General features: G+C 34.8%; 1 protein-coding gene and 1 non-coding gene across 2 annotated transcripts; both read right to left on the reverse strand.

The window, feature by feature from the left end:
- Window positions 1-339: 339 nt before the first annotated feature.
- LOC129872212 (vacuolar protein sorting-associated protein 52 A) lies at window positions 340-15,033 on the reverse strand. The gene is made up of 20 exons (XM_055947112.1): window positions 14,764-15,033; window positions 14,588-14,649; window positions 14,423-14,480; window positions 14,161-14,256; window positions 12,818-12,919; window positions 12,411-12,494; window positions 10,663-10,743; window positions 9,766-9,909; window positions 8,481-8,572; window positions 7,112-7,193; window positions 6,177-6,359; window positions 4,928-5,043; window positions 4,731-4,789; window positions 4,219-4,319; window positions 3,147-3,197; window positions 2,153-2,332; window positions 1,935-2,069; window positions 1,423-1,497; window positions 884-941; window positions 340-811 (listed from the first exon to the last, which is right to left on the reverse strand). Exons 1-20 carry the CDS (start codon window positions 14,788-14,790, stop codon window positions 507-509), a joined length of 2,091 nt encoding a protein of 696 aa, XP_055803087.1. The 5' UTR covers window positions 14,791-15,033; the 3' UTR covers window positions 340-506.
- On the reverse strand, window positions 9,598-9,697 carry LOC129875355 (U6 spliceosomal RNA). The gene has a single exon (XR_008763153.1). It is a non-coding gene; the product is annotated as a U6 spliceosomal RNA (small nuclear RNA).
- Window positions 15,034-15,219: the final 186 nt, after the last annotated feature.

Here is a 15,219-nt window from a genome sequence, read left to right on the forward strand (position 1 = left end):
TGAGGAGGTTTCCTCAATAATTCTCCAGGAACCATTTATCAGTGAGAATTTCGTTTACGCCATCCACGGACATGTCCATCCTAAAGACTTTGTAGTCATTATTAATAGAGTCATAACCCAATCCATAAGAAGATCTCACATCATCATCATCATTATCATTATGTGTAATCCCTACAAAGAAGTGATTAGTTTTGAAATTGTGGATTGTTTACGAATAGTTGCCGTAAAAATGATCACCATTGAGCTGAAAGTGGAAGCCCAAATTAAATAATATTACACTTTTAACGCCATTTGAAAAATTGAAACACTTCCAACGCATGAAACAAAGAAACAAGAATATCATAAAGATTATTACACACATTAATAAGTTGCAGAAGATGTCATTGAAACACATACAATATTACAAAAAGTCAGTTGAATAACAATGTGATGGTCAATTGAAATGCATGTATACGTAAATACAGATTCAAGAGACTGTAATACAGACACGAGAAGATAAAAATGTCCTAGAAAGTCCTCGAGTATTTTCTGATCTCATACATTATTGATGAAATTGAAACAAGATCCTTGTTCAAGGTAGAACCACCATTTATCCTCTTTATACAATCTGAAAGCCTCGTATAATAGAGAAGAAGTTGAGTTAATGCAGCTCTTAGAATGTCCATACCACACAGGAAATTGCTAAAAGAAGTAATCACATCATTGTGCATAAGCTCAATGGCAGCTTTCCATCTGCTTGCAAAGTCTTTTACAATTGGCTCGACTTCAGCAATAGTTATAGGTCTTTCAGTGCCAGTACCTGGATCCTCAGCTGCAATAAGATAATAATCAGGGCATCTGAGAAGGTTTGAGACAAATTGATATACATAGCATTAACACTTACACCCTCTCGTCTTTACAAACTTGATGAGATTGTTAAAATGCTCCAACAACAATTCTTCCTGCAATAACATCGAATGTAAGAACAAACCGTTCAACTGAAGTTTATAATTGTTAAAAATGCTAGAATACTTGTACAATCAAGAAGAAGAGGCTTGAAAATTATTCAAGAGCTCTCCAACTGATGTTGATTCAACGTTGATTACAAATCCTACTTATTACATCCGCATTAAGAAAACTCATTTAGGAAAAGGCATCCACTATTTGGGATTGCAATCAACACCAAATATTTCTCTTGAACTCAAGCACTCGCAACAAATATAGATGCGCTCAGTGTTATTGGTTCGTTCTATTTCAAAGCTGATGTTTACTTGAAGAACATAATGAATTTTATTTTCCAACAGATCACCTAAGTCTACTTCACCACCTGACTGAAACTGACAGTCAAGCAATTACAGAAAAAGTGGGCTTGGTTTTGTCAGAGAAACATAGCTATAATTAACTCAACAATCTCGGAATGCAAGAATTGAATTGTGTGCTCACCACGAATATGGCTGTGTTATTCTTTAGAAGCTCTTCAAAGTGCTGCTGGATTTTCCCACCATCTGGACCAGCTTCCTAGAAGCAAATGAGAGATTATTTGGTGTTTCATATTCTCTAGCATTAAATGTTAGTATAATTTAGACTTCTAACTTGTATAAAATCTGCTGCTAACAATTGCATCAAATGTTTAGATAGGAAACAGTCAATATTGTTATGCTTACAGTTAATGATTTGCTAAATTTCAGAGTAAAGTAATTAGTGTCACTATCCAGATTTGCAATGTAATAAGAACACGAATCATGACTTCCGTATCTCTTTTCATTTGACAGACAAGAAAACCACAGAAATTGTCAGATAGACCCCCATTTTCCTTTATAATTCATCTTTCTTTCGTTGGACACGTATCCAACTAGCATATGAGCATTACCCATATAAATCCACGGCAATGACTTGCACTTTTCTTGATTCATTTATTGTTTATCAGAGAATAGAAAACTATAGTAATTTCTTACCTTCAGAACCGATATTATCATGTCATAGTTGTTTATAAGGAATACTGTTTGCAACTTTTGTTTAGCGAACATTTGTGATAGCTTGACAAGCAAGTCATCAACAGCCATTCTGAGTCTCTCAAGATTCAGTTCAAGCTACAAAAATTAGCAGTAAGTATTAAAGCCAGTCTGGTGCAAGTACACCACAAAGTAAAAAGTGGACCTTCATATTCTCCAACCTGGCCATCTTTGTATTCTACATTAAGGTGAATAAGGGAGGCAGAAAACTCAGCATAACGCCTTATGACATAATGCGGGTGAACATCATCTTCCCAGAGAGTCCTGATATTGGCATTTCGCAGGCTGTGGAGGTGCAAGTCAAAGACCATCTTGAAACGTGGCCATAAAGCAATATTGACCTGCCAAGATTCATTAAGAAACAAGTGGAAAGCACAGTCCATCATAAAGGAAAGATAACTACAAGAAAACATTTTATTTTTTATTTTATTTTGGTTCCAATGTCATCATGTTGAACTTACTAAAGACCTTAGGGGTGGATCGTTTGGTTGGGAACAAGTAATCTCGGGATTAACCATCCCGGGGATAAGTTATTCCACCATGTATATGGGATAAGTTCTCCAATCACTACGGCAAAAATGGAGGGATAAATGATCCAAAGACTACCTAATACCTCCAACCAAATGTGGGACAAAATAATCCCACATTTTATCCTGGGATTATTATACCTCACACAAAATGACTCCTTAAGGAGTTGTGTTACATTTATGTTCACCTTTGTTGGAACTTTCTATAATTATGAATCATAATTCCTTTTTTTTAATTTTAAAATGGTCCACCTGAATATATTCTATTAGCAAGCTGTTTAACTCTCTTTTGTCTGATGTTATGTAGTCCTGCCAAACATCATGAGTCCCAAGATGAAATTTTATATCCCAAATTAATAATATTATATACTTTCAGAACAGGAAACCCGGCATGCCCTAGCTATGCTTGTGCAATTGTCCTTTTTCCACATCACAGTAGCAACAAATGGGGGAAAATATAAGGACATACATGATAAGGCAACAGATGAATAAGTATCTGGTGAAATTAACAGTGCTTTAAGTTCCCTTGTAAACAAATAGCTCACATGCATGTGCAAAAGGCGGGAACATGGATATTTGTCATTGATGTTGATGACTTAGGTGGTAAAGTGAATTAGATGATACATACCTTGTCTAAGTATGAATCCAGGCATGGAATTCGGCGCCTGGACATTACAAGCTGGGAAATAAAAGCAAGCATTCGATAAGAAAAGATTCCAGCAATAATTAAGGGTCTTAACCAAACATTTGATGTGAAGTTCATAAACAAAATTTGGCATGCTATTGGACCATCACATGTTCATTAAACACATGATTCCTCAATGAATTTTCTAATAATCAAATACTTTTTTAAGCTTTAAAAGATTAGAAGGAAAAATTAAAAAAAAAAAGGAATATATGACATATTTCATTTACTTTTCATCTTTGAGATTGTCTCCCGTCGTGTAGCATTTTTACCTCAGTACGCTTCAATTATTATTATGTTTTCTTTTTCTTTTGAGCTAAAAACTAAAACTTCATTGAAATACTTTGAATTCCACTAATCAAATTTCTTTAGCAATATGTATGAGTATGACTAACTAGTATGAAGAGGATGATAAGTGCAACAGTGATATGAACTTAAAGCTCAAGTGGGTAAGATTGTTTTAACTTGAACAAGTTTGAAGAATCTAATGTAATTAGTTTTGTCATTTTAGCATTTCGTAAGGAATTTTGGATATCTTTTTGTCTATAGTTTAGAGTCTTCTAGTGTCTCCCAAATTTTGCAGCATGCAGTACTTTAGACACCAAAATAATGAAAAAACTAGAGCAAGTTTGACTTAGTAAAAGCTGTCAATCAACTAGTAAAATCAACCAGTAATCCTTGCTTTTCGAAGTTGCTGCCAAACATTTACTACAGTTATTAGAAAGATCTAGTTTCCCTACTATATTTTCTGCAATTTTTTCATAAAGCAATGGCATATGAATCTGTTGTGTTTAAGACGGATTTGAATCAACAAAATGTTGTAAAACCCAATCATATTTCTTCTGTTCTTCTCCCCTACACCCTTTTTCTCCAGTTTATTTTTTGTTGTTGTTGGATAACCGTGATCAAGTGAATCTTGGAACTTTACCCATACGCAAATTTCCTCTTATAGGATTTTAATACCAGCTGTGTTTTCTTTGAAAGGTAATACCAGAACAGAAGTTTAGGGGTATACCTGGTGCTGGTGTATGATGCGAATCATGAGCATTAAGCCAATTGCATCAAAACTATTAGGAAGAATTGTACCGAAATGCTCATCAATTACTGAAAACGGGCCTGATATCACACAAATGTTCTTCATTAATCTCATTGAAAATCCAAGAATTTGCATTATTCCTATCAAAATTAATATTTGCATATTTCAGCATGTGTGAAGAAGCTTTAGTGCTCTGGGCTGCCCTTTTTATATTTCAGCATGTATTGTAGGTGTTTGAAAACTATAATAATACAGATTGGGAGGAGGAGATCTCTACTTAATTTAACGAATTAAAGACAACATGAGATTAGGTTGATAGTCCGGGGAACTGCATATACAACTTCTGTTAAGCAGGTTGATCTGGAGTTGTCAAGATACTTTTGAAATCTGATTTTTATTTACCAACAAATACTTTAAGAAGCACAATCATGACATTCATCTGCAGCAAGGTACATAAGGAAATGTTCATTCTGACTCACTACTTTCCATACCAGCAAAAATATCATGAAACATGGTCTGTTCTCCAAAGAAATCATCACAGAAAAGGTACCTAATCAAATAAAAGGAAAAAGCACGTTAATACATATTTAACAAGGAAAGACACCACTCTGTTAGTAAGAAAGCTGCACTGTTTCAAAGTGAATTACAAATCAGGCATGGTATTCAAATAGAGAATATCGTAGAGTACTCAGAAGAAGCAGTATCCATGAGCAGCTTGTGCAAACTCCTGAAAAGGACCTCATACGGGTATTTTTTTGAGCTGGCTTCAGCAATATGTGGAATTAATGGAGGCTCATCAATCTCCTGAACACAGTGGAAAGTATATGCCATAAATACTTTCATCTAATCATCATGAACATTGCTACAACATTTCTCGTATCTCCTATGAATGGGACCAGATCAAGAGTTAATAGAAAATCGAATAAGTATATAGTTGATTCTTGGAATAGATAATTCAACCACTTTTACTTGGAGTAGCATTTTTTGTGCTAGCAGAGCATAAGTAGTGGTCTTTGTGCAACACAAGAAAAGGCCTTGATATAATGGGATTATTTGGATTGTCACACCCTCTAGCAGATGGCATCAAATTGATTATAAAAGAGCCTTATTTCACCAAGTAGGGCTGATTTCTCCTTTTTTTAGAATGGCTCCCATGACTAATATATTGAAATCTGGTAGCTCCAGGTCTTGATGAAATTATATAGCAAGTTCTTACAGTAATATGTTGCATACATTCAATTGCCTTGATACTTGGACCAATAGATTGAAAATAGGTCAGTGAAGCAGGTATTAAATGATCTACCCATACATGTTCAATTCAGGCTAAAGTTTGCATAGAAATGTGACATGGAATGAAGCCAGATGCAACTCTTATGGTTCTTGGAGCTACATTTGCCTTAGTCTTCATAGAACATTTCAAAGAGAACTTCCTCCTTAACAAGAAAAAGTAATACTTAAAAATATGACATTTTTTATATGCATTTTTTTAAAAAAAATGACAGTGTACAGAATAAAAAAATGCAAGAACCAAAGCAGCACAGGATATATGATTTTCAGTATTAGATAGGTTCCTTCAGTTACATGTCATCCTTGAATACTTATGATTTATAGAAAAGTGTCTTCACCTTATCTCCATTAAGTATCTACTGTATAAGAGGTGCTAAGACCATACACATCTGAAGCTAGGTCTGATGAATTAGTCAGTAGTCATAGATATTCATTCCACTCATCAAGCAATACATCCTCCAAATGCACTATATCAATGTTTTCAAACTAAAAAGTAGTTCTACCAGAGTGAAATTTACAGATACCTTTATACTTGAACAAGCACTAACATTCAATCAACCACAAAATTCGTAATCTCTGCACTCTGCAGACTTATACAGAGACAATCTTTTTGGTCATAAGATCAAGGCTTAAGGAAAGAAGATGAAGACCTTGAGAATGTTTATCCTTTCTCCAAGAGCAAAAACTGCAGACCTGTTCTTCAATGGTTCTCTTCCTCTGGAAAAAAGACCTGTGCTTCTGGTCTCAACACCTATCAGATCATTAGATGTTGCTATATCCAACTGAAGCTTTTCTAAAGCTTGAATATAAGCGCGGAACTGTGCACTTAGAACCTGGGACACAAATTTTCGCTTTAGTATTCATGAAAGAGCACAATCTCTTTTTTTGAGACTGGTAACAGTATGTATATATTAATAAAGCACCACGGCAATGAATGCCATATGTACAGGGTAGGATAGATCAGTTGATCTACCTTAGAACTACAAAAGACCTAACATGTCGACCAAAGATTCTGTGTCTTCTAAATGACTTTCTTTACACCAAAAATGAAATGAAAGAGCACAATCACTTGTTAGCCAAAAAGCATATCAAGTCTGTTATCACCTGTATATGTTATAACTGTGATTGATAACATTCTTTTAGAGTTTACGTGATGAAAGAGAAGCTCCAATACTAAATATAGCAATAAGTTATAGCAACCCAGAGTTATGATAATAGCTTAAGACTAATTAGACTAAAGGTATACCAAACATCAGGCAAAACACCAAATTAAGTCATGTAGTCATGTCTTTTCTCGAGAGATATAAGGTGTTTTACCCGCTTATATACAACACGGAAAAACATTTAGACCTCAATCCTCATACACAAAAATTTAAATTTTGAAGGATGGGCACCAAAGGAACAGTCAAGTTAAGCACTCATGGACCTTAAAAATATAAAATTCTCTTTAGAACTTGCACGTCAAGAGCTACCACATCGATCTCAGTGAGTTACATATCTAAGAACTCAAAATCTTTACTATTGATCCATCAAACATCTAAGCTAGCAAAATTATCCAAAATGAATTAATAAAGTAAAACTTCACCTTGTTCATTGTGTCAATATATGCAGCTCGAACCTCAAGATACACCTCCTTTCCATGCTCCTTGAGGAAGGAAAGGATATACCTGTGAAATAATTGCAAATATACCTTCAATTGCATGTTTGGATAAATCCAGAAATTGAAAGGTGAAAAGAAATTAGAAGGAAGCATTGAGGCTGATGATCATCATAATCTTAAGTTATGGACCTCCTAAGAAGAACTCATCCTGCTTAATATCATTTTAAGTGGACCACAATAGCAATAAAAGGTATTGCTCCCCAAAACACCAGGATAGCACAAAATTTGAGCATTGTTTGTACATATATTTTTTATTTTTACGAAGTTTTTCACGAACCTGTTTGTTTTAAAAAGGAAAAACCTGTTTGTTTAAGTTTTTTTCCAAACAGCTTATTCAAGTTCTTCAAAAAAAATCTGTGGAGAGCAACATTGAAGCACCTTTATTCTTCTTCCACACACAAAACGCTCATTAATTTTCAGTACTCAAAAAACTGCAACTCTTTAACCATGTCTGCTTTTTGAAGATACCTTCTTTTAACAGACGGCTAAGCAAAAGGAACGAAAGAAGTTTCTTAAAGTGCCAAAATTTCGTCGGCATTGTTATATAAAAGGTAAATTTGTTGAGAGAATCTCCAACATCCTAACAGCTGACAAGAAAATAGTAGCTAAATAAAACAATACTGCAGTTTGGAGCACTAAAAACCAGTGGCACATGTACCTTGCCCCAAGCAGTGTCACTGGACAATCGCTTGATCGGAAAAATTTACTAGATACGTATAAGCAAAACAAATATTGGGTATAAATATGAAAAATGACACCACTTGTTATTCTAGTGATTTATTAATTTGTTCACTTCTTCAAATGTTGATACCGCTTACGAAAACTCTTGTGTACACCACAGCTAAAAACCAAACAAAAAATGTTGCTATCTATGATATGTTTAGCGGGATACTTTATATCAACGGTTCTTCTCGGATGCTGTCATTCAGGTAAATGGTAGAGAAGGAAATACGTTGTGAACAAACAAATTAGCTAGTCATCAGTAGTCAGGAAGAGAGGAATGAGAAATACAATAGATTCCCTCCGTTTCAAATTGTTTGTCTTACTTTCCTTCTTAGTCCATTTCAAAGAGAATGTCTCTTTCCTTTTTTGGTAACTCTTTAACTCCAACATTCCACATTGCATGTTTAAGACTATAAAATTCAAGGGCATTTTGGTACATTCCACATATCTTTAATTTAAGACACAAGATTCAAAATTCTTCTTTACTTTCTTAAACTTAGCGCCAAGTCAAAACCAGACAAACAAATTGGAACGGAGGGAGTATAATAGAAACCAAAAGAAGATAACTCACTTATATTTTAGGAGGACACTCTGCTGAAGGATCTGGATATTAGTTTTGGGTTTCCTTAAAGCGTATAGCTTCTGAACCATGAAATCAAACACCTAGAAGAGGAACAAGAAAGTGGATTAGATGTGACAAAACTCTTCTTGCTTATATAAGACTCTTCTTATTGGTGAACCAATTACGAGTCAAACCCCCAAAGAACAAGCATATGCATTAAGTACAAATAATAATTAGGCATCATTTATCACCTTATGAGGGCACAACTTTGTCATGGGATGGCGAGTGCATTAAAAAGAACAGTGTGAATTTGATGCATCGAAATCCTAGAAGATACATGTTTATTTCCATTTTCCAGTTAAGAAATGTAGATTAAAGTGTTTGAGAGACTGAGCCAGACAAGGAGCTTCACATAGACAGAAGGTAGCAATGAAAATTACATGCAACTAATACTGATGCAAATTCAGAATACGATGCAAAAATGCTTAAAATTTTGATAATAATATAATGATAATAATAACCTGTAGAATTAAATTGGAGGGCAATCCATTGAACAGTGAAAGAAGGATACTCAGAATATAATGGTGAAATGTTTCAAATCTTGATAAAAATAAGAAGTCTGTAGTTAAACTGGGAGATACTCATTGAACAGTAAAATAAGGATCCTCAGAAAAGAAGGCGACAAGAAAACTGAAAGCACAGGTATTACTCAGAGAGTCGAGAGCAATCTCCAGAGAAGAATAAGTGTTACAGAACGGAGCAGATTGAATGAGAGATTAGATGCAGACTGGAAGGAATCCAGGAAACACAGAGAAATTTTAGCGGAGAAAAAATGTTTATAGGGTGAGGGGGTACAGCAAAGACACAAATCTTGAGCAATAGCAGGATGTGAAGCAAACAGATGAGAACTAAGGATGTTATTGCTGCCTGAGATTGGTTTGGTTGCTTGCCTGGATGTATTTTTTTATCAACATTTTTCTCCTTTAGTACAATCTTTTGGGTACTGAGATAACATCCTATTCTTTATGAGTGATGATACAGTTTTTCACTTTTTGTACAACTGGTATTCTTGGCTTATTGGTTGAATTGGATGTCAATGTAACCTTGCACAACTTTTTTTAATTGAAAATAAATCGGACATTTCTCGATTCGAGTGACATCCTTGCACAGGGGACATACTAGTCTTCTCATACTGTACCAATTTTATTCGATATCTCCGAAGAGATTAGCCTTGCACTTCGCATTACATACCTCGGACACTCGGCATACACTAGACTACGCGGCATATACATACCTTGGAGACTGCTTTCTGCCGAAGTTTTTCTAGCTCAGGCTGCACATCTTTTAGAGCTTTTGATGTTTTAACTGTAGGATCTGCATCTGCACACTTCAGCTTTTTACTCAAAATCTCAAGGGTCCTCATATATTCCTCATTAACCTGTAAACATTTGATTTAATGTTGCATGGCAGGTTAGAAGCCATTAGAGAAGACGGCTTTCAAATAAGCAATTTTTGAAGATTAAACATCTGACAGAATGATGTAATACACAGAAAGAAAAAGATCTAATGTATTATATTTTCCAAGGTTCAGAAGAGTTGATGATTATTGTTTTTTATTTTTTGAGAAGGAAGAGCTGATGATTAACTAGAAGAAACTTTCCAAACAAAGCCCCATTATCAAATGTAGCAATGTAATACCAGCAAAGCCAAGACCAAAAAAGGAGGGAAAAACAAAAGAAGAAGTGAGGAAGTTTGTCCAGCGTTAACAGTCAACTACCAGAAAGAACAGTGCTTTATGGTAGATTCGTATGCCAGGAGGGAGAAATGATGGAAAAAAGAAAGAAGCGAGAAAGTACAGTGTTAACAATCTACAAAGACTACAACCAAGAAGATGACTATTCTATTGTAATTTGATAAATTATTTAGCAGCGCCATGTAAACCTTAAAAGTTAAATCAATAGTCACTTGGAAGAAAAGAATAAACCAAGCTACTACATAGTCAATCGCCCCAACATGTCACATCATTGCCTTAAAATCATAAGAAAGACTATGGCAACCCATTCACCCCTTTCTTCCTCTACTTGAACTTCAAATTTGCCATTTTCCCTCATTGTTATTCTTCTTGGAATAGATATAGGATACAATGTAAGAATAAATATGAGGAACAAACAAATCAAGGAGCCAAAAGCACCTCTTCATCAACAATTATGTCTATCATCCTTGGAGGAACAACAATATCTTCAACAAACTTTGCCAGTTTTGACTCTGCCACCTGCAAAATAACATAACCATTTAGCAAGTACACTATAGACATTGGAAAGTATCTTCCTAGATCAAACACCAAGACTCAAATACGATTGTCATATCAAGTATACTGGACCCACAGCACAACTAATTTGCGCTAACATCCATCTAATAAGTCTAAGAAGAGGTACCTCATGAAAAAACATAAAGAAGAAGCGAAGTGTCTATGAGATTAAATTGGAATTTTGATAAGTGTTTAAAACATTTTATTGAACTGACAACAGCACTACGGATGTGCTGAAGAAGCTTTACAAACAGTGCAAGGCACCGATCAGATCAATGATATCATCCATATCATGTACAAAAGAAGTCTACACCAAAAAGCTAAGAAAAGGATGGTTCTATTCTTAAGAATGAAATTAAATTGAAATTCCCAGTAAATTAGGCATAACTGTGAACAGCTAATTTGGTGAGTCTTTCAGAAGTTCATAAAATCAAATCGATATCAGATAAAATAGGAAACGGTATTCAGCAAATTTGAAACGACGCATGCTTTGATCCAAGCACATAACAGTAGCCACACCTACAAAGATGGCAACAACAACAGCAAAATGAATATATGCTTTCATTATTCATTATCTTTAAACTATGCACCTCCAGGTGGCAATGATCATTCACAAAATGTACTATAAGAGATGAGAATTCTGTTAATTGGATAAGGGTAATCTACCAAGAGGTTTTTCCATTTCCTTGGTGGAGATGAGATTTAGACAGACTTTTCAATTCCAAAAAGCTGAAAGGACATTAAATCAATGACTAACTTAGGATGATTTCTTTACTCTAGCATTACTATTGTAGCACATAAATATTGTAGCTTTTAATACACTGAAATACAATTTTTGGCCATAAAGCTTTCGGCAAAATTGATAGGATTTTCCTGAAAAATCCAGTCAACTCGGCAAGCAGATAAGTGCAACTTGCTAAAACGCATTTCTATAGTTTGGCAAAATCCAACATACAAGATGTATACAATAAGCAGCAAAGCCTACGGATCCTCATTGGTGCACCCAAAGGAAATAAGCGACATAAGGCTACTCCTCAATTTTACAAAATTCATCTCTATGCCTTCAAAAGCTCTCCTATTATTTTTCTCCAAACAATCCATGCCGATTTGATAGAAATGTGACTCTCCACAAAAATACCCAATGATCCACACCTATTGGAATATTCCATAAGCTTCAGAAGTGTATCAAAATAAAATATATTCCTCTAATTTTTACGTAGGAGTTTTCAGTTCCTTCAAATGCTTTTCAATTCCTTTTTTCCCATATTGTCTATGTTAGTGAAAGAGACCACCAACCACGACCGATTACTCATACAGTCTTCTACAGACAATAATGTAAAAAGTAAGATAGCTAGAAATGTAGAAGATAAATAAAATGGTCAATAACACATGTTCGGACCAAATAATAACCTCTTCACATATGAAATACAATTGGTATTCTTTATTCATTGAGACTGATAATTTCACATATAAACATTAAAATACATTCCAAGAATAGCCGTCAGTATCAACATTACTTCAAAATTAGAAGGTAGCAAATAATCTACAGATGTAACTTACATGAAACCAAATAAAGAAGCCCGAGCTTAAACTATAACAGTAAAGGAAGGTCCATCCATTAACAATAATACCTTGCGATTCTTCAGCCTCAGTCCCATATCCATAGACTTCTCTTGGAGAATTTTAATATCTGAACTTATGGAACCTATCTCTGCCTGGCAGATAAAACAGTGAATATCAAGTTTTAATGACAAAAGATACAGGCAAGTTTACTTTTAAGATGTTATGTAGTTTTTCTTTAATTTCTTCCATTTTCTTCTTTGTATGGTGAGGAAAGGCAGAGACAGAGAAATCCTGATAGTGATTTTGCCCCAAAATAAAACCACAATATTACTAACGGTAACAAGTCGACCTACTTTTACCACTTATCAATCATATCATCTCCGGAACAAAGAAAGTTAGAAGTCTCAATCATAGCTGATTTTCTTAAGCAAGAAAAAATTGTCATCCAGTTTAACATGATATTGATGGAAAGTACCTGAAATCCACTGAGAAGAGTCTCCATTTGGGATAGAATCATGTCGCAATCACGAATTTGATCATGAAGTGAGACGAGATTATCACTTTCCTTTATGTAATCCTGTTATTTGATAAAAGAGCACATATCATTATAATGTCATTATAACCAAATTTACAAGGCACTCCCCCAAGAAACTAGCACATAAGTATGAAATAATTGTATTGTATTGTCGTTATACCCAAGTTCATTAGGCTTCACATGAATTTTGTTGTGACAACGAGATTTATTAAGTCTATTTATGAAAAGAAATATGATGATTGACTAAGGATAAAGAGAAAACTGTAAACTACAGTGCAAGGGTATTTACAAGCTCGATGAAATCGGCAATGGTTTGCTGCTAATCACAGACCAACATCAAAGAAAGAAACATTTGTGAATTTCTGAGGCACATGAGAAATGAGTGAAGACAACTGTCCTTTATGTGTCCCAAGTTGAATTATACATACACCTTGAGTTTTTTAGTGCAGGTCAAGAGAAAAAGTTGACCATGCCAGGAAAATGAAGGCACTAAGTGGAGAAAACAATTACAGGAGAGTAAAGAAGAAATAAGACAATATGGCTCTTGAACCTAGAAGTATTGAAAGAAAAACTGAGCATGGAAAGAAATAAGAGAGCATTTGAAAGGATAGAGAATGACTACGTACATTTGAAGAACAGGCGCTTTTTCTAGTTTCTTTTATGCACACTGTGAGGTTCAATTCATATAGAAGACAGGGTGTCTTTCATGAAGAATCACATTATGTTGTAAATTAGCTTTTATTTGGTGTACTGCTTGCTTGTATACAGGAGATTTTTCTGTTATTAATAAAATTATTTATCTAATAAAAAAAGAACCGTGAAAGGGAGTATGTCAAAGAAGAAAATAATGGAGAAGGCAATTGCACGGGGGAATGGGAAAGCTGGCAAGCTAAAGAGATTAATTGGTGACTAAGGTCCAAATACTTATGGATTCAATATGGAGACAAGAGTGAGGTTCTTTTAGAAAATTATTAAGGCAAGAAAGAAAAAGGTAAATACTGCTGATAAATGATGGTGGAAGGGAACATGCTAGAAGATGCAGATTTATTGATCCAGTACACAGTTAAACAAGGAAGCCCTTGTACTTGTAAAGACTTTTGTTATTAGCAATCACTGGGTACCAAATTGAATGAAAATATCTTACATTTCTTTCAAATAATAAAAAATAAATAAAGATCTAGAACGCAAAATGCATGATAAACCTAAACGTCCAAACTGGAACAACTCAAAATCCCAAGTTATGAATACAGACAAAACAGTGTTCATGTATTAGTACAACAAACCTGGATAGAATCCAATTCAACTTGCCGCAAATTATTTTCAACGCCTTTAGTGTATTCCCGCAATGTTGCACCTTTAGAAAGTATGTTTGCAACAACCTTTGCATACAAATAAGGCAAATATAGACCCAATATCAGTGTCCCCAAACCTATCCTCTCAAAGGGGATAAAAACTGGACTAAATTGTAACAAATATTGAGCTTTAATCGGAAATAGATTCAGCTGTTACTACGAAGGAAGAGACATAAATGTATGATCTTCTTACATCATCAGCTTGACATTCCTGTAACTCTTCCTCGAGTCCCTCAAGGGATATATCATCACTGGAAAGAAAGAAGATGAATATCCTAAATTTCACCATATATGGAGGATCGAGAATGAAGACTTACAAGCATTTATAGCAAAACTAGTCCATGAAATGAAACTAAACCTGGCAGTTTCATCATCAACATTCAAATCGCCAACGAAGGATCCCAAATCCAAGAAGGGTTTCTGCCCATTATTAACATTGGCCGAAATTCGCAGATGTAAGGCAACACAAGGATATGAAAATGTGGATAAACTAAAGCATGAAATTTCTGGAAAACGAGAGAAACAACTATTTACCGGTGTGTTGCCAGCCACCTCCACCATAGCAACTTGAGCAAACCAACAACTTTCTACTGATCTGCAGCGTACAGCTATCTAAGAGTAAGCCAGATCAAACATTTCTATATTCAGAACAAAGAAGTTTCTCTGAAACCTGCTTTGTGATGATGTTCTGGAAATGATCTACGAGGTTTTCACGAGTTTAAAGAGACTGTTCCGACTTCTTTGTGGCCAGGAAAGGGCACAAGCTTTATTGCATACAGTACAAATACATTGAATGTTACACGGGTGATTTTGTCAACAAGACCATTTTTTATAGGTTAAAAGCCAAATATACCCCCAACTTTCAAAAATAGTGTGCATATATCCCTATTGAGACACCAAAGCCATTGCCATCCAAAAATGTGGATGGAACATTTGTATCGTTGGCACTAACTCACGGACACGTGTTCTGATTTAGTACATCTATCTAAT

The sequence above is a fragment of the Solanum dulcamara genome, chromosome 11 (genome assembly GCF_947179165.1).
Source record: "Solanum dulcamara chromosome 11, daSolDulc1.2, whole genome shotgun sequence".
Lineage (NCBI taxonomy): Eukaryota > Viridiplantae > Streptophyta > Magnoliopsida > Solanales > Solanaceae > Solanum > Solanum dulcamara.

Coding starts and splice junctions, on each gene's coding strand:
- LOC129872212 (XM_055947112.1), bottom strand. CDS start 14,790: ATGGTGGAGGTGGCTGGCAACACACCG. Junction 9,910..10,662: donor ACATAATTGTTGATGAAGAG/GTGCTTTTGGCT, acceptor AAATGTTTACAG/GTTAATGAGGAATATATGAG. Junction 4,790..4,927: donor ATGGATACTGCTTCTTCTGA/GTACTCTACGAT, acceptor TTATTTGATTAG/GTACCTTTTCTGTGATGATT.